The sequence below is a fragment of the Candidozyma haemuli genome (genome assembly GCF_002926055.2).
Source record: "Candidozyma haemuli strain B11899 chromosome Unknown G_2014730914, whole genome shotgun sequence".
Lineage (NCBI taxonomy): Eukaryota > Fungi > Ascomycota > Pichiomycetes > Serinales > Metschnikowiaceae > Candidozyma > Candidozyma haemuli.
Window position 1 is genome coordinate 367,297 of NW_020289905.1, and position 23,418 is coordinate 390,714.

The 23,418-nt window shown below is 46.6% G+C and overlaps 10 protein-coding genes across 10 annotated transcripts; 6 read left to right on the forward strand and 4 right to left on the reverse strand. All coding sequences in view use genetic code 12, as the record gives it.

Moving 5' to 3' along the window:
• Positions 1-349: 349 nt before the first annotated feature.
• RIM13 (Rim13p) lies at positions 350-2,611 on the reverse strand (the record flags this gene model as incomplete). The annotated part of the gene is made up of 1 exon (XM_025487909.1): positions 350-2,611. One exon carries the CDS (start codon positions 2,609-2,611, stop codon positions 350-352), a length of 2,262 nt encoding a protein of 753 aa, XP_025341717.1.
• Positions 2,612-2,733: 122 nt separating this feature from the next.
• CXQ85_004285 (putative glycosylphosphatidylinositol-alpha 1,2 mannosyltransferase) lies at positions 2,734-4,230 on the forward strand (the record flags this gene model as incomplete). The annotated part of the gene is made up of 1 exon (XM_025487910.1): positions 2,734-4,230. One exon carries the CDS (start codon positions 2,734-2,736, stop codon positions 4,228-4,230), a length of 1,497 nt encoding a protein of 498 aa, XP_025341718.1.
• A 746-nt stretch (positions 4,231-4,976) lies between these two features.
• On the forward strand, positions 4,977-6,023 carry ADH1 (Adh1p; the record flags this gene model as incomplete). The annotated part of the gene is made up of 1 exon (XM_025487911.1): positions 4,977-6,023. The coding sequence occupies one exon, from the start codon at positions 4,977-4,979 to the stop codon at positions 6,021-6,023; it is 1,047 nt and encodes a 348-aa protein (XP_025341719.1).
• Positions 6,024-6,136: 113 nt separating this feature from the next.
• CXQ85_004287 (uncharacterized protein) lies at positions 6,137-6,631 on the reverse strand (the record flags this gene model as incomplete). The annotated part of the gene is made up of 1 exon (XM_025487912.1): positions 6,137-6,631. One exon carries the CDS (start codon positions 6,629-6,631, stop codon positions 6,137-6,139), a length of 495 nt encoding a protein of 164 aa, XP_025341720.1.
• A 1,847-nt stretch (positions 6,632-8,478) lies between these two features.
• Positions 8,479-10,872, forward strand: CXQ85_004288 (uncharacterized protein; the record flags this gene model as incomplete). Its single annotated transcript, XM_025487913.1, has 1 exon — positions 8,479-10,872. The coding sequence occupies one exon, from the start codon at positions 8,479-8,481 to the stop codon at positions 10,870-10,872; it is 2,394 nt and encodes a 797-aa protein (XP_025341721.1).
• Positions 10,873-12,319: 1,447 nt separating this feature from the next.
• On the forward strand, positions 12,320-13,933 carry GRF10 (Grf10p; the record flags this gene model as incomplete). Its single annotated transcript, XM_025487914.1, has 1 exon — positions 12,320-13,933. One exon carries the CDS (start codon positions 12,320-12,322, stop codon positions 13,931-13,933), a length of 1,614 nt encoding a protein of 537 aa, XP_025341722.1.
• A 288-nt stretch (positions 13,934-14,221) lies between these two features.
• On the forward strand, positions 14,222-15,334 carry CXQ85_004290 (uncharacterized protein; the record flags this gene model as incomplete). The annotated part of the gene is made up of 1 exon (XM_025487915.1): positions 14,222-15,334. One exon carries the CDS (start codon positions 14,222-14,224, stop codon positions 15,332-15,334), a length of 1,113 nt encoding a protein of 370 aa, XP_025341723.1.
• Positions 15,335-15,401: 67 nt separating this feature from the next.
• On the reverse strand, positions 15,402-16,644 carry DUN1 (serine/threonine protein kinase; the record flags this gene model as incomplete). Its single annotated transcript, XM_025487916.1, has 3 exons — positions 15,402-15,431; positions 15,464-16,232; positions 16,259-16,644. 3 exons carry the CDS (start codon positions 16,642-16,644, stop codon positions 15,402-15,404), a joined length of 1,185 nt encoding a protein of 394 aa, XP_025341724.1.
• Positions 16,645-17,022: 378 nt separating this feature from the next.
• Positions 17,023-19,266, reverse strand: TIP20 (Tip20p; the record flags this gene model as incomplete). The annotated part of the gene is made up of 1 exon (XM_025487917.1): positions 17,023-19,266. The coding sequence occupies one exon, from the start codon at positions 19,264-19,266 to the stop codon at positions 17,023-17,025; it is 2,244 nt and encodes a 747-aa protein (XP_025341725.1).
• Positions 19,267-20,755: 1,489 nt separating this feature from the next.
• Positions 20,756-22,339, forward strand: CCT3 (chaperonin-containing T-complex subunit; the record flags this gene model as incomplete). The annotated part of the gene is made up of 1 exon (XM_025487918.1): positions 20,756-22,339. One exon carries the CDS (start codon positions 20,756-20,758, stop codon positions 22,337-22,339), a length of 1,584 nt encoding a protein of 527 aa, XP_025341726.1.
• Positions 22,340-23,418: the final 1,079 nt, after the last annotated feature.

Genomic DNA, 23,418 nt, shown 5'->3' on the forward strand with positions numbered 1-23,418 from the left:
CAGCGATTACATCTTCAAGCAAAAATCTCCATCAGCTAAGTTTGTATGATATTGATCAAGTAGCTCAGTCAGCACCAGAATATTGCCATGTCCTTTGGATAGCAGTCAGCATGGCAGAAGCACCAGTCAATCTTTCTTATTGTTTCCCTCCCAAGAGAGTCACGAGAACATGTTTAGCTTCCAAACAGCATTACCTCAGCGTATAATATTCTAGTTTTCAGATAAACCAAAGAGGACATAGAAGGTCCAATTTCCAGATAGAGCATTCTCAAAAGGGCAAGAACTATCGTTTCATAAAAGAGCGCAACGCTAATAAAACTTGTCGACCGTAGAATGCTCAGACACTCTTCTACACCTGCTTATCCTCTCCTGTGATGGTCAACTTGCTTGAAGATCCCAGCGTTACACGACAAACGCCGTCGCCGGTCTCAAAGCGCTCAACTAATAGAATATAGTCATGATGAGCTTTAGCAAGCGTACAGTCAACAAACACTCCGTAAACGCTGTCATTCCATTTATCATTCACCAGCACGGGTTGTTGTGTCGCACTATCAAAGAGAGACCCACGTACAGCTGGTCGATACAGCGAGAGAGTCTGCGGTTTCTCGCCTGCTTGTAGTTTGAATGTGACCTTCGTATTGGGGACAGTCGAACGAATAACTAGCTTGTAGCGATTCCTTTGGTCCCAATTGAACTTCACCGTTTCGTTGTAAAGCCCCAAAGCTTTGGGAACTTTTTCCAATTCAACATTATTCTTCCCACCATCATACATCACGATAAGATGGAACTTACCAGAAACACTAGCATCGTAGTTTGAGACAACCAACCTGAGCTGACCAGGTTCCACGTCATGCACTTCATGATGGTGAATACCAGGCGAGTAGTTGTCGCAGAAAAGAAGCTTTGACTTGTCAAAGTTGCGGAGCTTGACCATATGCTGGGATTTGTCTGTATGAAGCAAATGGAAGTTGACATCTGCTGTTTCACTGGACGAAACTGCAATGAACATCTTTGGAAGCCTCTGTTTAATATCCAAGTCCCATTGTGGATTGTCGATATACAGCTCTAATGCCCAGTTACCGCCATTATCAACCCCTGCTGTCCACGAGTCCTCGATCTCCACAACATTTGCATATTGTGGTTTTGCTTTGTATAGCGACACAGTAGGCGAGTGGCTCCAGAGCTTTACCAGAAAGATGGTCTTAGTCTCTGTTCCTGCAATGACAAGAGTATATTTGGAATTGGGGGAGATATCGAACTTCAAGAAGTAAACGCGAGACTTTGTCATCTTGCCGCCAGCGGCACGAACATATTGTGAAGGGTAGATGACTTTTCCTCTTGTGTTTTCATAAACGCTGACAGAGTAGGGAGATAAGGGTTCCGTTTTCACCAAGAACTGCTCTACCACAATTCCAACCGATTGTGTTTCAGACGAGCTGTTCTCAAGGACAAACTGAGGTCTATCAAGAAGAAGCGTAGACGACTTTGGAGGTGCACTGATGACCGAAGTGGAAAAGCTGTGCTTATAGAGAGCATCCATATTCCAGTTCAAATACAAGTAGGTGAAATGGCCAAACACAGAGGCATCAACTTCCAAAAGACGGTCTCTCGATTCACTGACCCATGGGTTCTTCAAGGTAACCCCGTCTTTGCTGTATCCACATACAACATAGTCGTGGCCAGGAACAACCTTCAACTGGGACGCCAAAGAGTCCAGCATGGGACCAGTACCCAATCCCAAAGCCACAAGGCCACGTTTCTTGAGGTCCCAGAGCTCTGCAAGCAGATCAATGCTCAATTTGCTGATCTTACGAACTTCTGGTGCCCATCCAAGCAACATATAAGTATCCTGGGCCATGTTGGAGCCAGAGAAGTTATAGTCATCTCCCAGAGCAATGAGGTATGCTTTTTCGAGGATCGCAGGCCAATAGAGCAGGCTGTTGGTGCTGGAACGGACCATCATATACCGATCCTGGTGAGGAGGTTGCATGAAAGGAAGCTCTGTGTCGATATTGAGTTCACGTTCACAGCCGTTGATATACAACTTCACCTTGGCCACGCCCAACTCTTGGTTGTACTTAACAAGACGCTCGAGCTTTTCTCCAAGGCCCATATCGTGGATGGAAAGAAGCGACAGCACGAACGAGCAGTTTGGAAGCAAATCCTGGCACAAGTCGCCAAAGCCTTCAAGACCAGACGTCATTTCTGGACTCTTAAACGTAGCTCCATACAGAAAACCTATACTTGGAAATTCTAGTTCTTTCTGATAGCAGTCGGTGGGCAGAAAGTCTATAGACCGAAGCCCACCGCCAAAGTCAAGCACCGGCGTCCAGTCAACGTCATATATCTCGCAAGAAAGCCACATAAGCTTCTCTGCCATTGTCAAGGCCTTCTGGCCATCTTTCTTAAGCTTCTCAAACCATTGTAACGTAAATGACGCCAAAGCCTTAGCAACATGGATACTACCTTGATCCAGTACCTCTAGAAGCTTATTGGCCTTAACAGCTGCTTTCATGCAAGTAACCCTTGCTTCTGAAGCCTTTCCCTCGGCGAGGTACTCATGGCTGTCCTGTAGATAGCTTATGATATCTACCACTTCATCTGAGGACATTTGTTGAGGGTAATTGAGGATAGTTGGGAAGTAGTGGTTATAGATGTACGCGCGTTATCAACACTTTTCAGTACTCCACGATCAACAGTATACTACTACCCCAGAGGTACTACCCACCAGATATGCATCCTACATTAAAGATATTTGGTGTTGTGGCCGTGCTACGTTTTCTCAATGCCATTTCTATAATCACCTTTTTCCAGCCGGACGAGTTCTACCAGGCCTTGGAACCTGCCCATAAGCTAGTATATGGATATGGGTACATTACATGGGAATGGCACGAAGGGCTACGTTCGTCGTTGCATCCGTGGCTCTATGCTTTGGCTTATAAGGCTGTTGGGGCTGTTGTGCTGGAGGATTGGGCTGTGTATTTAGCTCCAAGGCTTATGGGTGCTGCGGTGGCTGCTGTGGGGGAAACGTACCTCTATAAGTTTGCGTTGAAGTATACTGGAAGTGTCCAGGTAGCTACGTTTGCATTGGCGGCGTCTGTTTTGAGCGGATGGAATTGGTTTTTCATTACCAGAGCGTTTTCGAATAACCTAGAGATGGTGCTTACTACGGTTGGATTGGCATACTGGCCTTGGAATAGACCCAACGGGTGTATTGTGAAAAGCTGTATTTTTGGCTTCTTGAGCTGTATTGTCAGGCCTACAAACGCTCTTCTATGGGGCTTTTTGGGTGCGGGATATGTGGTGAAGAACCTCTCCCAGCCATTGCAGCTAGCACTGCTTGGACTTGATTTGGGGGTGCTTTTTGGCGTGATTTGCGCTTTGACCGCCTTGCCGGACCTCTTTTTCTACGGCAAGTTCACCGTGCCATTGTACAACTTTCTCGAGTTCAATGTGGTGAAAAACCTCCTGATCTTCTACGGCAGCGCTCCGTGGCACTTCTACTTGTTCCAAGGCATCCCATTGCTTCTTATGGGCTACTTGCCGCTCTGGGCAATGAGCATGTGGCGATACAGAAACACGCTTTTGGTCAATACCACCTTGTTTGTGATAATTGGATTTTCATGCATTGCCCATAAAGAATTCCGCTTCATCTACCCATTGTATCCGATCTTTATGGTCCACACAGCACAAGCGGCAAGAACGTTATTCCACAGGAAGTACTTCAAAGCGTTAGCCGTTTCTGTGGTGCTACTCCATTCCATGGTTGCATTCTTCTTTACTAGAATCAACGAGCTGGGCGAAATAGGCGTGGTAAACTGGCTTACTACCATTTCCAACGTCTCTTCAGTTGGATTCCTTACCCCATGCCATTCTGTGCCCTGGCACTCATCTTTCCACAGAGAAGACCTCGTTTCAAACCTCTGGATGCTCACCTGTGAGCCTCCCTTACACTTGGCCAACGGTAACCTCGAAAACGTCAGATCATACAGAGACGAGCTGGACAGGTTCTTCGACAATCCCGAACAATTCTTAAAAGACACCATCGGCACGCCACAACGGCCGTGGCCTTCGCATTTGGTGATTTTCCAGCACATGGAAGATGTAGTTTCTACGTTCCTCCAAGACACCTCCTATAAAGAATGTGCCCGATTTTTCAACAGCTACTTCCATTGGGACCCACGTCGCTGGGGAGATATCATCGTTTACTGCCAAAACGAATCCTTATAAGTGACCCTCGGCACTACTACCTTTCGCAGCCATCCCACCCGTCAAAAGCCCATGTTGCAAATGCAACCATCCACGGCCCAATGCAACAAAACGTTTTTCATGCACCCGAAATTACCCTAATTCATTCTCGAGATATCTGCAGCTGAAACGGCCCACGGTCTAACATAGGGGAGCATGCCCAAGTGGTAAGGGCTCATTTGCAGCAAGGCGTGCTGGGGCGCGGTAAACGCATGATGGTATCTGAAATAGCTGCCTCTCTTAGCGCATACATCAGGTGATGCTTCGAAGACATGACAGTGCCTTGACGTATACATCTTTTTTTGGGAGGTGGGGGGTTGAAGATCATGCTGGCGAACGATCCGAAGGCGGCAGAATAATTTCTTGGTTCTGGAAAAAAATAAGGGTGAAATTTATCCAGCCAAAGTTAATTTTTCAGTGACATACCAACCCCCACTAAATTGGACCAATTGGACACCGCCAGTGATTCCAATTGGAGCATTCAAGGAGAAATCCTCTCCAAGGGGCAAAGAGCCCCGACCCAGCCGCCCCCAACGTTCCTTTGTTTCCTTGGAAAACCACCTGATTCCACTATGGAGCCAATCGGGCTAACCTGAGCCGCACAATCACCCTATGCGAGACAGGTGCACTAGTCCAGAGTCCGTGCATCAGATGCGGCAGTGGCTGCAAAAGTATAAATTCCAAAGGATATCCAAACGGAGTCCCCTCTTCTTCTATCATCATCAATCATGAGCATTCCTCAAACACAAAAAGCAGTTATTTTCGAAGAAAACGGTGGCCCCTTGTTGTACAAGGACATTCCAGTTCCTCAGCCAAAGGACAATGAGCTCTTGGTCAACATCAAGTACTCTGGTGTGTGCCACACTGATTTGCATGCCTGGAAGGGTGACTGGCCATTGGCTACCAAATTGCCTTTGGTCGGTGGCCACGAAGGTGCCGGTGTCGTTGTTGCCATGGGTAAGAACGTCAAGGGCTGGGAGCTTGGTGACTATGCTGGTGTCAAGTGGTTGAACGGTTCTTGTTTGGGCTGTGAGTTCTGTCAACACGGTGACGAGCCAAACTGTGCCGAGGCTGACTTGTCTGGTTACACCCACGACGGTTCTTTCGAGCAGTACGCCACTGCCGATGCTGTCCAGGCTGCTAGAATTCCAAAGCACGTCGACTTGGCCCAGGCCGCTCCTATCTTGTGTGCTGGTATCACCGTCTACAAGGCCTTGAAGACCGCCAACTTGCAGGCTGGCCAATGGGTCTGTATCTCTGGTGCTGGTGGTGGATTGGGTTCTTTGGCCATCCAGTACGCCAAGGCCATGGGCTACAGAGTTGCTGCCATTGATGGCGGTGACGAGAAGGGCGAGTTCTGTAAGTCTTTGGGCGCTGAGGTCTTCATTGACTTCACCAAGACCAAGGACATTGTCAAGGACGTTGTCGCTGCCACCAACGGTGGTCCACACGGTGCCATCAACGTGTCTGTCTCCGAGAAGGCCATTTCCCAGTCTGTTGAGTACATCAGATCTACTGGTACTGTCGTTCTTGTCGGTTTGCCAGCTGGCGCCAAGGTTGTTGCTCCAGTTTTCGAGTCTGTGATCAAGTCTGTCAGCATCAGAGGTTCTTACGTTGGTAACAGAGCTGACTCTGCCGAGGCCATTGACTTCTTCGCCAGAGGCTTGATCAAGTGTCCTATCAAGATTGTCGGCTTGTCTGAGTTGCCATCTATTTACGAATTGATGGAACAGGGTAAGATCTTGGGCAGATACGTCGTCGACACTTCTAAGTAAAGATACGAGAAATGAACACTATGGGCTGAGCAATCAGTAGCATACGAATAAACGAGCATTACTAAGTTGTATTAATGTAGTCTAAGCTAACAAAAAACCATTCCTGATGGTCTTCACCTTCCCTCCTCGTTCTGGAGGTTCATGGACTCGGCGTCCTTGGCCACCCGGGCCATCCACCGCAGCACCAACAGCGCATTCTCCTCCTTAAGTGCTGCTATTTCATCTTTAAGCACGTTCTGCTGGATCTGGTGTATCAAGTACTCGTCATTGACAATCTCCACAGCCCTATTCTTCTCTGCCACCTCTTGGCCAAGAGCATCTATTTTCAGGTTCAACCTGGCATTCCCTGCTTCAAGTCCCCGAATCCGTTTCTCTAATTGCAATCCCTTCGACTCCAGCGCCTCTAGCCGTAGCGTTTGCTGGTTCAACCGTTCCACCAACGTTTCGTTCTCCAGCACCAACAGAACCCGTTCTTTCTCGGCCAAAGACGGGTCGTTTGCCGGTAGTAGCCGAGCCAACTGGGAGAATGCCTTGTAGTATTCTGAATCCTGTTTTTCTAGCTTATCTCTGCTCTGCAAGCGCTGTTCAATCTGTTTCCATGGGTCCATAAGGTGAGATTATGTAGTGCGAAAGAGAAGATAATGTATGGCTGCAAGAGGGAAAGAGAGGTAGGTGGACAAATGGTGGACAGTGGCAGAAATAAGGGGTTTTTTGGTTTCAGGGGGAAGAGAAAGACTGGGGGGTTTTGATGGTATAGGTACTTTTTTGAAATGGTCACTTTTCGATTTTTAAAGGCACTTTTACTGGTTTCCAATTGTTCATGCTTTTGCGTAGTTTTAGTTAATGCGAGTGAATACTGTCAAATCCTGGAATAACCAGAAACCAGTGGAATCTGTAAATTACAGATTTTAATTAGAAGGGAATGAAAAATGACGAAGATTGATAACTCTACTACTCTTACCTTCCCTGCATTGGTCAATTCCTTAATTACACCCTTTTTTCAACTTTCACTTGACCTCCATGACTTCCCCAGCCAGTCCAGGCTGTCCAGGCTGTCCAGGCCCTCCAGCCACAGACCACGAAACACCCCAAACCCAACTCCTCCAAGTAAAAACAAAGAATATTAAACCTCTCAATCAAATACCCCTATACATGACTCTTCACTTACTCCTTCACTTTCCACCACTGCCTACTCTTCTCCATCCTGGTCCCTCCGTTCCGAGCCGGTGCCATCAGACCACTTCCACCAAAACCCAAACTCAAACGCAAACCCAAAAACCAAAAAGAACCACCAATCCCACTTCACTCTTCCTTAAATGCCCCTTTTGTTTCTTCTAGTGACGGTTTTGGCGAAAACAACCACCTTCGTCCAGCCCTCTCCAGTGAGCCCTTCAGTCCACTTGAGCCTGCCAGACCCCATCTCCCCCAGCCACCGTCCGTGGTAGAGGGAAACAAATTGGATTTTCCAAAAAATCAAAAAAAAAAAAAAAAAATACGAAGAGTACCACGAATCGTCTATATATGTTGGGGGTTTGTGGCTGGGGTGGCTGCAATGGACCCTGGCGAGGCTGGAGGTGGAGGTGGAGGTGGAGGCTAAACGAGATACTACCATGGCCATTTAAATATGCCAAGGATTTCCCAATTCTGACATAAAAACTCCAAACCACGAATTCACTTCAAACTAATACTTTTATACGAAAAACTTATAACATTTACTTAAACCATGTTCATTCACTGACCCTTCTTCTCTGGTATCTAGAATACGTCAAACGACGCAGGCACAGCTAAATGGCTGCGAAAGAAGCATCCCACATGGAGGTGAACCACAGACCAGGAATACGAAGAAAACAAAGAGAAGGGGACGGTTTTGAAAGGCCAGACTTTTTTAGACCAATGTGAAAAGAACCCCATACTTTCCTTTTCTTCCACGCCTCCTCATAACCGTAGCAACCATGCGGGGCTTATCAGTTCCATCTCCCCAGGCCAGTCCTGTTCACTTTAAATACACATATTAACAGTAAATCATAAAAAGAATACCTCTTCAACAAAGAAGAACCCATAAAGAACCCAACAACGCTTTCAACAAGTGGAGTTTCACGTTTTGGGGTTCCTCGACTTGCCTGTTTCGTCTTCCTCTACTGCCTCACTGGGTCATCTGCGAGCCTCCAACCATTGCTCTTCCATGCGCAACGCCATCCCTAGAAATACCAGAAGATAGGCAGATTTCTTTGGATTCTCTAATCCTTTCATCCACTTCTTCTACCTTCTTTTTTACCCCATTTCCTGCTTCCCCTGGTGGACCCTCTCACATGAGCGGCCTGCGCGGTAGCTTTTTGGGTGCCTGATAAGATCCTCTGGTCCATGTGACTCAAGTAACTCTAAATTTCCACCTTTTTATTACCCACTCTTTAACCACAAACAGCCCACCATTTTGTTGTTAACGCTAGCATATTTCATGTTTTGGAGAAATCCTGACGGCCAGAACGAGCCTGTCCAGGATCAGGATCAACAAGCAACAACCACTGACGCCCCAGATACGCAAGGGCCTGATGACCAAACACTGCCTGAACAGAAACAACTGACAGGGTTTTTCTTTTGGCTGAGAGCTGCCGAGACAGAGGAAGCTCCTAAGGATGAAGTGCCTGAGAATGAACAGCCTGGTGATGAACAGCCACAGCTGACAAGGCCGTGGTATAGCTTCTTCTCCTCAGATGAACCCCAGACGGGGCAGGAGGAGCCAGAACCCGAGCAGAAACAGACCCTGTCGTGGTTTTGGCCTTTTTCGTCGGCTGTGGAGCCTGAGCTGGATACAGAGGATACAGATAATGCCGAGGTGTTTCGTGCTGCTAGGTCAACACTAGAGAATACCAGAGGAAACGGCCATTACGCTATAAAGTACGTGCGTGGGGCAACTACGGCCCATTTGGCTGTGTGTGGAACGGATACAGAGCAGGCTCCCGTACCGTTTAACGTGAAGAAGGTTCCAGCGTTGCCTAATGAGCTTTTGGAGGCGAACTTGGTGAGTGCTAAGGCTAAACAGAAGGCGCTCGAGGAACAAAGGGCACAGGAACAAAAGGCTCAAGAGCAGAAGGTTCAGGAACAAAAAGCTCAAGAGCAGAAGAATCAGGATTCGAAAACTCAGGGTCCAGATAAGCTGGCAGCCCAGGCGGCAGCCAAATCGGTGGCTGCAAACCCAACGGTTGCTGCTACTCCTACACCTGGATCACCAGAACCTACAAAGAAGGAAACGGCTGCTCGTAAGCCCAAAGAAGGAGCATCCAAGACCATGGAAACGTCAGTAACACTTCCAAAGAAACCAACTCCAGAAGCAAAACCATCGAGAACTCCTTCAGTCCATTCCGAACTTCAGACCCCTCTGGTTCTCCCATACATGGATAACAACTTTCGTGAAATCACTCTCATCACCAAGGCCCGTCTTTTAGGTGAAAAGTTTATCAAAGGTGATCAGACAAGTGAAAAGCATCTTTATCTCAGCACAGAGGGATCAATTCATGCCAAGAAGCGGAAAAGGACAAAGAACGTTGTCGTCATCAGCATGCATAGTCTCTTGCCACCTAAATTTGTCAGAAACTATATTGCACAATCCACGGGCAGCGCTAAACAATTTGGACTCAAGACAATAGACGCAGTGGCACGGTGGCTCGATGAGGAAGAGGAAGATAAGGCCAAGGTCGAGATTTCTGCCATTTGTCTCGAGGGTCAAGGCACGATCACGGATAGAGTACGTGAATCATTTAGGCTTTTGCGCAATTGGAAGCATGAAATCAATTCTGCCGATATGGTGCTTTTCGTGAGTAGCTCAATTGCAACGCCAGCGGCCATTACGCTATTCAGTGCCATGCATCAAAGCGAGGAGTTTCATTTGCATCGCAAAAAGCTAGGCATGCTTAATATGTCAGGGATCCATTGCGGACCATACCCTGGACTCAATGCTCGAGTTGTGATACGAGCGTACTATCCTGCTGAGAATGAAATTATCAAGGAGCTTTTTGAATTACAGAAGACGGGTTCAGAAACGTCAAAGCAGCTAAGCGCTGATACCAAGTATTTGTGCGAGAACAATGTGAAGATGACGCTTGTTGGAGCATTGAACGACCAATTTGTTCCATTGTTTTCATCAGTGGATAGTTTAGTGAGCCATCCGAATATTTTCAAGAGTATTTTCGTGGATGAACAGTGCAGTGTTCCAGCATTTATCGTGAAGCTCTTTCTGGTGATTTTAACGATGCAAAACGTCGGATACCTGGATCAGAACATGATAACCGATTTAAGCGAGCGGCTTCAGGGCCCTGTGAATGTGAATAATGGGTCGCACGGGCGCATATTTGACAATGACGAGGTCTACGACACTGGGGTTAGGTTTGCCATGGAAACGACAACGTTGGTGCGGTTCAGAGCACTTAAGTTTGAGAGACCCATCGGTACACGAGCCACAAACAGCCGAGGCAACAGTCGAGCAGGCGTTGGCCCAGCACGGAAGCCAGACGGGGCTGGAGCCGGTGGAGCAACGGGCGCAACCAGTGTAGTTTCCAACAGTGGAGGAGGCAGCAGCAGCAGCGCCGCGGCAGTTGGATCAGTGGGGACCGCTGCTGCCAACGAAAGCAGTACAGGCGAGGTGTGGCAGAGCGACAAGAATTTGTATCATTTACCGTGGAACGTGCGAGGCGTTGTAAATGACTTGCTCGCAATCAAGAACATTGAAAACCTACTGTTGCTTATGGATCTTGTTGAAGAGTACAGACGGTGGGAGCCCACCAAGGCGTGGCGAGAAATGAAGCATTGTTTTGCGGCGTTTGAAGAGTTTTTACTAGATGATTTGATGCTTTAGAGGAAAAAAAACCTGGAAAAAAAAAAGGAAGCCCAGCTACATTACTTGAGGCTGATTGCTTCAGTGCGAGCGGCTATATTTCGCAGCCAGGCGGGAGGAACTTGAGCCGATGGGATCTTGGTCTGCCTCAGGGCGGAGGACAAGGATGTGAAAAAATACGAGCCGCAAGTTGAAAAAAAAAAAAAAAAAGACGCAAACCTAAAGAATGGGGCCATTGAAGGTGATTGTTGATAGGGATTTGCTGCCTCGAGCCCGGGTGCAAAAAACACAAAGGAACAAAGAAAAAAAGTGTGGTTAGAACAATCGGGCAATGGAGCATGGACGAAACAGGATAAGGCAGAGAGTATAACGGCAGAAAGAAAAAACAGGAAGAGTTTCCCAAAAAAGCCAGGCTGAACGCTGAACGCATGGCACTTTTTTTTTTGTATGGTTAACACTTGCGGCGGCTAAACGTCGGTTTTGTGGGCCCCACTAAAAAACAAAACCTGGCTCTTGTTCAGTCTTTTTTTTTGCGTTCCCCCACGAGCGGCCCCCACAGGTCCAGAAACGGCCTTTACAAGAAAAAAAAAAAGAAGGAATCCAGCATTTGCTTGGTTTGTGAGTGGTCAACACGGCCCCGGAAGACTCCATCTTTATCCCTTATGCTTGAAGTCTGCCGTCGTTTCTGACCCTTTTGGATGCGAAAAGTATCCCATCCATGAAAAATTATACACAAGGCCTGTGCATTATCACGTTGCCTGCGCTAGCGAGCGAGAATCCTCAGCGAGCGAGAATCTTCAGCGAGCGAGCGAGCAAACGGCGCCGGCTGGTTTACTCCTTTTCACCGGTTGCTCCAAACTCCCAAGCCCCCCAAATAACCTTTTCCAGAATTTTTACTTTGCACTATCAGTTTAACCTTCTGATCCCCCTTTGCTGATCTTTTTTTATTTTTTGCCGCCACAAACAAAGGGGGGATGGACTATGTCCCTTGTGGCTGAAGAATGCCAGACAGGGCAGACAGGCCTCGCCTCGGCTTTGTTGCCGTCTATGTCCTTTTTTTTTTTTTTTTTTTTTTTTCATTTTTTTTTTCCAGCACTTACTATGATAAGCTATAGGAGCATGAGAATGCACAAGATGCTGCTGCTGCTGCTGCTACCTGACGCTGCTGCTGCACAAGAGGAAAACGAAAGGGCAGTCCTTTACTTTCCCAGCCGCAGGGCTTCTTACTTCTTTTTTTTGTCTTCTTCATTGGGTTCCTTTTTTCTTTTTTGTGTGGTTGGCCATTCTCTCGTGCACCTCACGTCCTGCAGCCAACCCTCCCGTCCCTCAGTGTGCCCTCCCAGAGCACCTTTTGCCGAGCCCCATCTCTGGATCACCAACGCTAACCTACCCAGGCTCTGAAGGCAGAAGCTTGTTGAGGCTATCAAACGAGACCTCCAGTGAGAAAACGGCCCCCAAGAACGGTAGTATGGCCGACGAAACTGCCAATAAGAGAACCCGTGCCTCGGGAGAGGTGCTAGAGTACCTTCTACGAGAGTTCGATAAGAACCAGAACCCAACGCCTGACCAGCGGAAGGATATCAGTGAAAGGACGAATATGTCTGAAAAGGCGGTGAGAATCTGGTTTCAGAATAGAAGAGCTAAGCTTAGGAAGTTTGAGCGGATGGGGAAACCTGTCAAGGGCTCCACCAATGGGAAGAACACATTTAACGCCAACTCCAGCTCCAACAACGTCGCCACGGGCGCTTCATCTACGTATTCGGGCTCCAGCATCCATTCTTCCCGCTCCAATTCTTATACGAGCATTTCGGCGCTTCAGGCGCTGAGTACGCTTCCTGTTGAGGTGAATGAAAAATACTGTTTCGTGGACTGTCTGTCGCTTTCTGTGGGCAGCTGGCAGCGTATCAAGAGCGGTGAACACGATACGAACCTTTCGCTGTCGTTGGTCAATCTTGCTCCTTATACGTTGAACAATGCCATGACTAGTGTTGACTTGATGGTGATATTGTCCAGAAGAAACCAGGAAATCAATTACTTCTTTCTGGCGGTTTCCAACAACTCCAAGATTCTTTTCCGCATCTTTTATCCCATCACATCCATCGTGCAATGCCTGCTTTTGGATAATAACATCAACAAGGAAAGCAACGAGTTGCGTCTTAACCTTTCCCGTAAACCAAAGTTCTCCGTGTTCTTTTTTGATTCTGTCAACTCCAGCCTCAATCAATGGTCTATTTGTGACGATTTCTCCGAGGCCCAGCAAGTCAGTAACGCTTACTATGCGCCAGGTGGCACTTCCACGCCGCATGTGCTTGTCGGGCCTAAGCATGCTTTGCTTTATTTGAAGTCGTTTATAACGGAGCATAATTTGGTTCATCAACAGGCACAGGCTAATTTTGGTCACTCAAGAGTCAATGGCTCCAGCGGCTTGCCTCTGCGTAACGACACACCTGTTTCTGAATATAATCTGGCAAGTGTCGCCAGCCAATTCCCATTTGACGAAAATAAAGAACACGGCGACCTCCAAATCAAACATGAAGCTTGGGAGACGCTAAGTGACCGAAGTTTCAGTACCCAGGCCACAACTGCTCGTCCTCCATTTGAGTCTCATCCTCTGTTCCAGCATCTTGCCCATCAAGCCAACGACGGCAGCGGTTTAGCAGCCACTCCTGACTTCTTCAGCGCTGTCCAGACTCCTGGCTCCAACATGGCATCTGCAAATGCCAACACAGACGACGACGGTCTCATACCGAGCCCAACTGCCCATGTCAAGAAAGGGCGCCAGCAGGACCACATGTCCAGCGACGGTCATATCCATGGTGTTCATGATGATGAGTCTCCATACGCACAGTTAAGCAAGTTTCTGGATGACTATCAGATACAACATGGGCTTGACGACCATGCCCACGACCATGGGGCTCATGATGATAATGCATATGGGTTTGATCTACACCAAGCTCCTAATGACGAATTCCAAGCTAACGACCTTTTAGTTCACAGTCCAGATTTAGCTTCCAATGATACTCCTGGCGCCTCTGCTGCCAGCCAGGTGGACACATTCATTGATTACAACTCGCATTACTGATCTTCCTCCTTCCTCCTCTCACTTGGAGGGTGCCGCTCGTTTCCTGTTTATTTTTTATCCGTTTACGCCTGCTTGTGATTTCTTTTATTAAAGTCGTGAAAAGACGACAAAGTTGTTCAGTTCTTCCCGTATTACCCATAGCGAACATTCTCGGGTATATGATTATAGTAATTAGTGCGTTTCCTAAGTAGAGTTTTAGAAATTCAAGTGGTTGCAAAATTGCGTCGGGTGTGCATAAACACCTCCCCATATATCGTTTTCTCCAATGCTGATCTCTAAGTATCACCAATGTTTTTTGCAAACGCCTCCAGAACGTTTGCAAGATGTTATTCCGCTCGTCCGGCAATAGATTCGGTTCTACCGAAGAAAAAGACCCTAAGTCGTCTTCTTTTCGACCACGATTCTCGTCTCGCTTATAAGAAGGTGATGCCCATCTTCACCAATGTCTATGAGAACCTCGAGAATCCAACAAACATTAGACTTCCACATTATACAAAGCATCAGGACCTTATGACACTTCGATCGGTCTTGCGTGATATTAGAGCATTGTCGAATGCTGTCAACAAGAACTTGGTTGATCTCGAGAACGAGTTGATTGAACAGGCAGCAGAACTAGGCAACAACGATGCCATTGCAATGTTGGCGTTCGAGGCAATTGGACTGCCTGAGACTCTGAAAGAAGACTATGAGTATGCGAATAAGCTTATAGGAGAGCTCCAGGATGCTAGACATCCGCTCGTGTTCAAGTTGGCTGGAGACCTAGCGTTCTCTAAGAATTACCATGAACAAGCTGCCCAATACTGGAATGATTTCTTGGAGCTTGAAGATGACTCCATTATTGCCAGTCATGTTTATACGAGCTTGGGCATGTACTATTTCAACTTTGCCAAGCCAGAGCCTGATTTGGCTAGAGCTAGAGTCTGCCTCGAGAAGGCCATCAAGTTTGGTGAACTCGATACCAGCATTATCAAGGCCCATTACTACCTAGGTCAACTCTATTCCATGACAGACCCAAAAAGATCGAGGTATCACCTTGAAATCAGTGCATCGAAAGGTCTCCAGGAGAGTTTTCCATCATTGGGTTTCTTGGAGCTCAACGTCTTCGACAACCCACTGAAAGCTCTTGAATGGTTTAAGCTCGGCGTTGAAGGTAACAACGATATTACGTGTCTTGTGGGCCAGTTTGATGCACATATCAGAACCAAAAACTTCAAGAAGGCATCGTCTATTCTTGCAAACCTCCAAGGCCTCAAGAAGAAACTTGATGGTTTCGCTAAACACAAATTTAGAAACGTTCCAGATGCCTTTAAAGGACACGCTGAAACAAATTATGCATTGCTTGTGACATTTTTCGATACACGGAAAGATGTTATCCACAAGCTCCCATCCCAGGTATTATAGAGCTGAGGATCTCTCAACAAAATTCAATTCAGAAGCATATTTGTCCCGTAGCGTCAATGGCTGTGTATTATTCCGAACAGGAGGTCTTTTGGGCACACTTTCGGTTTGAGATGCCACTTCCATAGGGACAACTTCGTCTTCTTCTTGGAACCAATAATGATTACATGTCTGTAAAATATCGAACCGCTCTGATGGATCAACCACAAGAAGGCTGCTGATCAAATCAAGAGCGCTGTCGTTAATGTCATCCCAGAAAGGCGAATAGAAAGCATACTTTCCTTCTATAATTTGCTCTCTCATGTTGGGAGGGCCTAGCTCGTCACTAAATGGCGGGAAGCCACAGAGACAAACATATAGTAAAACACCCGCCAGCCAAATATCGACTTTCGTAGAGTAGTTTCTATTATTGTTCAAGACTTCAGGTGCAACGTACGCTGGTGTACCACAGAGCGTATTCGTAAACTTGAGCTCTCCAATGAACTTGGCCAACCCAAAATCTGCAATCTTGACGCGTACGTCGTACTCGTTATCGTCCCATGGCCCCGTGGGGTCTTGTCTATCCGAAGTCTTCGGAGTAATGTCTAGAAGGATATTTTCTGGCTTAATATCTCTATGAATGATATTACGCTCGTGGAGGTAGTGCAAGCCTTGAAGGAGCTGCTTGAAAATAGCTCGTGTCTCGCTTTGTCGAAGCTTCTGCTTGTCTACGATGCGCTGGAAGAGCTCACCGTTATTGACCTTTTCAAGAACCAAGTATGTTGTCGAGGAAAAGGCATTGATGGGCTCCACGTAATGTGAAATAAACCTCACGATATTTGGATGGTTAATAGAAAGAAGAAGAGCCATTTCTTGCTTAAGTTTGGCATCCTCTTCGGAGCTTCCCAGACCAGATGTCTTACTGGGGTGAAAAATCTTCACCGCCACAATGTCCCCGTGGTTCTATCTCTCGCCTCCTTCACCACAGCATAGTGGCCACTTCCTAGCTGGTTCAAAAGAATGTAATCGTCAAAGAACGATTTCTGGATCAGGTTCTCCTGTTCATCACTCACGTACCTGAAGATATAAGACCCGCTCTTAGCAAAAGTAATCTTATCGCCACTGCGAAGGAGAGCAGTAGAACCCTTCCCCAACACTTCATTGTTCACAGCCGTCCCGTTCGAGCTCATATCTGTAAGTAGAAGGTACTCTTTCTTGTTGTTACTCGATAACGAGAACTGGCAATGCTTTGACGACACGTCTGCTCCTCCAAGACGAATATCACAAGCACTACTGCGCCCAACAACAACTCCTGCTGGCTTCCTAGGAACCATTATATGGGGCAGCCGGTCCATGATACTATAAAGCTTTGCAATGCTCTCATACTTATGGACGGGTCGCTTAAGGAGAGTTTCTTCCTGAGAAAGATGCTACTGTTAGTGAAAAGTCATAAGAAGGTGAAAAAATCGGTAAAACATACGCGTTTTCGTGAAAGCGACATGGTTCTGAAGAAACGATGGTTGATCTATAGATCCCTCTCGCGTTGTTTATGTTAAGGCAGGCGTAACTGCTATATGCACGGATATGATAATGGAGACCGTTTGGCTGCGAAATCGGGAACCACCTGATCCAGTCAGGAACGAGTTGGTTGGGTTTTTTTTGATTTGCAGTTGTTTTTGGATGACGTGGCAAGATGCTGGGGGCCCTGGCGTCTATACAATTCTGAAAAGCAAGTCGTTGATCTCACGATCGGTCAAACAGTCGAGTCTGTTTTCGAACCTTTCTCTGATATGTGAAGGGTCAACGGCATTTCCTCGAAGCGTCTTGGCTGTGCTTACATCGAGCGTGCTTAGCATTTCAAGAGACTGGAGCACCTTTTTGTAGTTTCTGTTGCTTAGGTTGGTGAAGAGTGGGTGCTCACTGTTAAGCAAGAGAGGACCAGACAAATGGCTCACGAGACAGTCGAAATCTGTCTTGAGCTGCTCAACTCCATTGGCGTTGAACTGGTTGTTGGTAACCACGTATTCTTGGAAGATTCTGGCAAATGAATCACACACTTTGCTGGTGACAAGGAAGTAGTCTGCCTCAGGAAGCGCTCTTCTGAGGAACGACATGTATGCTGGAACAATGGTAATGAAATTGGAAAGTTGGGGCGATGGCTGGTTCTTGTGGCTTTCATCATCGATCACCCACACTCCAGAGTTCACAAACTGTTTAAGCGCAGCACGGATTTCCTTCTTGAAGAACTCTTCATATTTTGAGAATACTCGCTTGAGCATTGCATTATATTCATCAAGACTGGAACTGAAGATAGAGTCGTCCTTGACCTTGTTGGTTGCAATTGTCTTGTAGAAGTTCCAGAGTTGAACAAACAAGAGCTCTCCACTCCATTGCTCCATATGCTGAATGACGAACTTCAAAGAGCAGTAAATACCGGTAAGCATTTCCAAACCTTTAAGACCATTATTGACAACAACTGGCGTCGTAGTCGTAGTATCTGGCTTGGTCGTTCCCGGTAGGAAGTTGGCAATCAACTTTGAGCTCAAGGATTCATTAAACGCCTTGAATGTGTTTTCTAGGGCTTTCAAGTATTCATCGAGGAATGTAAGCTGAATGTTCGACACATATTTGAGTTGATACTTGACAATGCTGAGTGTTTTGAAATGAGTGGTCAAGTTATCGAAGAGCTTCACCAAGGCGTATGCGGAGTAGCTTGGTTTGAGAACATTATGAGGATTTGCCGAAGAAGCATCAAACTCGTAATCAATACTGAATGCATCTGCAGCTCCAATGATATCAGAATCAAATCTTTTCTTTGCAAGTTGAAGCTCCAAGTTGAGCCAGTTGGTCACCACAGGACTGTCCTTGCTTGAAGAGCCCATAAAGGTATCACCAGTGAGACCCAACCACTTTCTTTCTGGGGCGCTTTCAAAGCTCTCCACATGAGGGTTGTATTTATAGTTGTTACGAAGTCTCTGGTCAAAAGAAGCCATTTCAAAGATAAGATGTGAAAGAACTCTGCCGTACTTCTCGAGCGCTACCAAGTCATCCTCCTCATTGGCCTTTTCAATATGCGAATTGAGCAGCTGGGTCATGCCAGAGATTTTTTCCCTAACAGGCACAAGAGCTGCTGTGATAACTTCAAACACGCCAATACGGCCATGTTTAAGGAACGTATCTCCCAACACAAGCTCAATTGATGGAATGTAATCAGCAAAAAACTTCTCCACATAGTTGAGGGCCCATTCTGGACGAGACATACGGTTTGTTTCCGAGGCCTGGGAGAAATGGTAGTTGAAACGAACCACAAACGGTTTCACGAGGATCTCTAAAGCCCACCACACATCAGGGTAATGTGGAGTATCTGAAATAGCCTGAAGATCCACAAGTTCAGCCAAAGTACCTGTAATTTCCTTCATCGTAGAAGAAGGCACGGATACCTGTTCTTTCGGTGAAAGCCACTTGATCTCCAGCAAGAGACCATCAAGCTTAGGCACCAACGTTTCCTTCCTTTGCAAAATAACCTGAAGCAACTTAGCTTCTAGAAGCTCCTTAATATCAAACTGGTCAATTTCAGCCACCCGATCAGCGTATACCTTCAAATCGTCCAAACCAAGCGCCAGAGCGTTATCGAGCAGTTTCTCTAGCTCAGCACCCGAGACCAATGCCTCTTGCAGCGTTTCAATCAGGCTCTTTTCATCCCAGAGCTTCTGTAGTCTCTCCTTGACACCCTCTGTTCCGTGCTCCAGCACCAATTCCCTCAATTGAGTCGGGTCCAGCGCTTCTAGCTGTTCAAGAAGCCTCGAGGTCGATTCAGGAACACTATCTGGAACTCCCGATGTCTTCTCCTTTATGATATTCTGGATTTGCGCCAACCGGTCGTTGAGTCTCGTAATATGGTCGTCCACATCGTCCAAGTCCCCTAGAGACACGAAGTGTGCGTTTATGTAGTCCATGGTGACGTTGCTAGTAGTAGCTGGAGAGATCAACACTGGAGTAGTGTGGTGTATGGGTCTGTGTGGAGGCCTGCCAATGGAGGCACCAAAGGGCAGTGTTTTGGAGGGGGAGAAGACGGGGAAGGGAAATGAATTGGCTTATTAAAAAGAGGTGGTTCAGAAGGTCTGGAAACTTATTTTCCCTGCTTTTTAAAGGTCCCTTTCGGTGAATTGACGGGGGTATGGAAGCTGCGAAGGAATGGCTGCAAAATCCAGATAGTAAGCAATGGAAGGGTGGGTGGTTCATGGTAATTTATAATTTGTTGGTTTGTTGTGGATTTAAAGGAATGTGTTGTTTTAGTGGGTAATGGTTTGGCTTGGTGGCAGCGTTGCTGAGAGCCTGGAGTGCTGTCTTATCAGCATTGCTCATTGTAGTATACTAGTGTGTGGAAAGTACCTAGGCAATTGCAAACTGACATGTATATATCCCAATTCCCTCAATTGGCGAGAAAAACAAGTGGTTACTTAGCTTTTATAAATGACTTAAATTTGTGGCATGGTTTTTGTCTGAACTTTTCTTTCCTAGGACAGTCACGGTGGTGAACTTTGGTGTTGCTATCTTAATTATTTTGCAAGAATATTATTAATGTGAAACTATCCTGCTGGCTTACTTTTCAATATCTTCTACAACTTCATTATACTATTGATATATTAATAAAAAATGGAATGGTAGATTCTAATGAACTCTAGATATCTATGCTCTGCTTCATAGATAGTTCACTGAAGGTGGATTATCTAATCGAAGGAACAAAAATAACAGCATGAAGTTCCAACTAATTACTAAATAAAGGCTTGATTTTAGCCGTCTTGAAATAAGTGACATGTAGAAACAGCTGTACTCATCTTCTGCCTTCATGGGCCATGTTTGCACTCATTAGCTACCAAAATAAGCGTAAAAGAGCTTCAAGACCCAAAGAAACAAAAATGTTAAAAATAAGTTTTTCTAACAAACTGCTTCAACGCGTTTCTTCACCTCCAAGTACCCATTTCGCCTTCAGCTTCAGTCCACCCATCTAGTGCACTTCTCCAATACATACACCAACATCCAACCAAAACAATAAAACAAGTTTCCAAAATGATGACAATTTCCATTACCCCGTTATTATATTTATACCCAAAAACAACCCAAAAGGCCAATAAAGGAACCACCCCTTTAGCTTCCACCCACTCCACCACTTCCTCCCACCCATAGTAAGCCTTTTTCGCAGCCATTAAAGGACACCAACCACGTCCACCAAAACCCACCCAAACCACTTAAAAAGAAAAGGTAACATAAAAGTCTATCTAAACCACTTCCCTTATCCCTTCCACTAACCCTTCAACCACTCTCCACCCCCTAAAGGCCAAAATTAGCCTCCCCCACCACTCTGGTCGTGCACCTCCCAAACACCTCTGACCATCTCAATTTCTTCAAGAATCTACAGTACCATACTTTACACCTACACCGATAATGCAAGCTCCAGTGGTGTACTTGAACGCCAATACAGAAAGACAAAGCGGGCGCCAGGCGCAGGTGTCTAACATTACTGCTGCCAAGGCGGTGGCTGATATTATCCGTACATGTCTCGGGCCCAAGGCCATGCTTAAGATGTTGTTGGATCCTATGGGAGGTATCGTGTTAACTAACGATGGACACGCTATTTTGCGTGAAATCGACGTGTCTCATCCAGCTGCCAAGTCGATGATTGAGCTAAGTAGGACTCAGGACGAGGAGGTTGGTGATGGTACTACTACCGTGATCATTTTGGCGGGTGAAATATTGGCCCAGACGTTCCCATATATCGAGAAGAACTTGCACCCGGTGGTGATTATCCAGGCGTTGAAACAGGCGTTGAACGATGCTTTGGAGATCATTCACTCGGTTTCTGTGCCTGTGGATATCGAAAACGACGAGGCTATGATCAAGTTGATCAAGGCTTCCATCGGTACGAAATACGTGCACAAGTGGTCTGAAAAAATGTGCCAGTTGGCTTTGAACGCTGTTAGAACCGTTAAGGTCGAGCAGGGTGACTATAAGGAGATTGATATCAAGAGATACGTGCGTGTGGAGAAGATTCCAGGTGGTGAAGTCACCGACAGTGAGGTGTTGGACGGTATTTTGTTGAATAAGGACGTGACGCATCCAAAGATGAAGAGACACATTGAAAACCCCCGTGTCATTCTTTTGGATTGTCCATTGGAATATAAGAAGGGTGAATCCCAGACTAATATTGAAATCACCAAGGAAGAGGACTGGAACAGAATCTTGCAGATTGAGGAAGAACAGGTCAAGTTGATCTGTGAGCAGCTTTTGGAGTACAAGCCTGATGTGGTTATCACCGAGAAGGGTGTTTCCGATTTGGCCCAGCACTACTTGTTGAAGGGTGGTGTTACTGCTTTGAGAAGAGTTAAGAAGTCCGATAACAACAGAATCGCCCGTGCTACCGGTGCTACCATTGTCAACCGTATTGAAGACTTGAAGGAGTCTGATGTCGGTATTAACTGTGGCCTTTTCAAGGTCGAACTTATCGGTGATGAATACTACACTTACTTGGTCAAGTGTAAAGAGCCACGCTCTTGTTCCGTCTTGTTGAGAGGCGCCTCCAAGGATATCTTGAACGAAATCGACAGAAACCTTGTGGATGCCATGTCTGTTGCACGTAACGTCATGTTCGAAGCTTCCTTGTCGCCAGGTGGTGGTGCTACCGAGATGGCTGTCAGTGTCAAGCTTGCCGAGAAGGCCAAGTCTATCGAGGGTGTCGCTCAGTGGCCATACCAAGCCGTCGCTGATGCTTTCGAGATCATCCCAAGAACATTGGTGCAAAACTGCGGTGGTAACGCTATCAGAGTGTTGTCACAGTTGAGAGCCAAGCACGCCGAGGGCCAACACACATTTGGTATCGACGGTGAGAACGGTAAGGTGGTGGACATGAACGAATACGGTATTTGGGAGCCTGAGGTGATCAAGCAGCAGTCTATCAAGACCGCCGTGGAGAGTGCATGTCTTTTGTTGAGAGTGGACGATATTGTCAGCGGTGTTCGTCAGCAGCAGTAGGTTGAGTGTATATATTAATAGAGGCCACGAGGAAAGACACTGAAGTCATTGAGTAGTGAAGAGGTGGACAAGAAATAGTGGAAGAGTAAGTGTAATTGAGAGCTCACTTGGGTCTGGTTTGGTAACTACCTATCACTAATGAAGCTAATCCTGGTTCTAGAAGGCCATTCAGCTTCAATCTACGACCCAACAGCACCCTTCTCATGCTTACAGTGGCTCCTCCACACCACCAACCATTGTTCTTCGCTGGATGTATGCCTGGTCTAGTCGTCTAGCAATAAGCTTCCCAGCCTCCTGTACATTCCCAACCAGCCTAACCCTCCATCTAACCCTCCATGCTAACCCTCCATTCTAACCCTCCATCCCCATCCTATTGTTGTCTCCTAACCTATCCGCTTCTTTCCAAGCCTGGGGCTTTGCCAGAGACGACCCACCATAATAGCATAAGCCATTCCTCAGCCAAACCTGGCTTCCAGAAGCCCACCCAAAACAGCAAACAGAGAACCCACAGAAAAAACAGTACCATTACGAAACCAAACCTTATCATTAATATACCACCTTCTCTTCCATGACATCATAGGTACCACAAATAGCCAGCTTCCCATATTGCCTGTTGTGCTCTCGAATCAGGTAACAGCCCGATCTGCTTTATTTTTCGCAGCCATTTCCTGTCACCCTAAGAATGTCCCAATCCGGTTCCCCCACCGATCCCAGCCCCTGAGAAAAGGCAAGAAGAAGGAAATTACCTGAACTTTATACTCTCAATTGCCTCTATAAATTTCTACTTTCTACCTTATATTTTACCCCTTCCCTTCACTTCTCTTCTAAAGACCCTCCCTCTCACCTCCAGCCTAAATCAACGGCGCGCCTAAAACATGCAAAACCAAAACAAGCAAACTTTCGTTCGCGGCATATCTTTCTATTGACAATGTCCCCAGAAAAGGCAACTTGCACTAGGAAATCATAAAAAAAGAACAATTTCTACCGCCAAAAGCACCCCTGTTTTGGAAGCAATCTGCCGTGCACACTGGCCTTTTCTGCCTCTCTCTGGCCTAAAGGGTGCATCTCTGGCTTTGCCT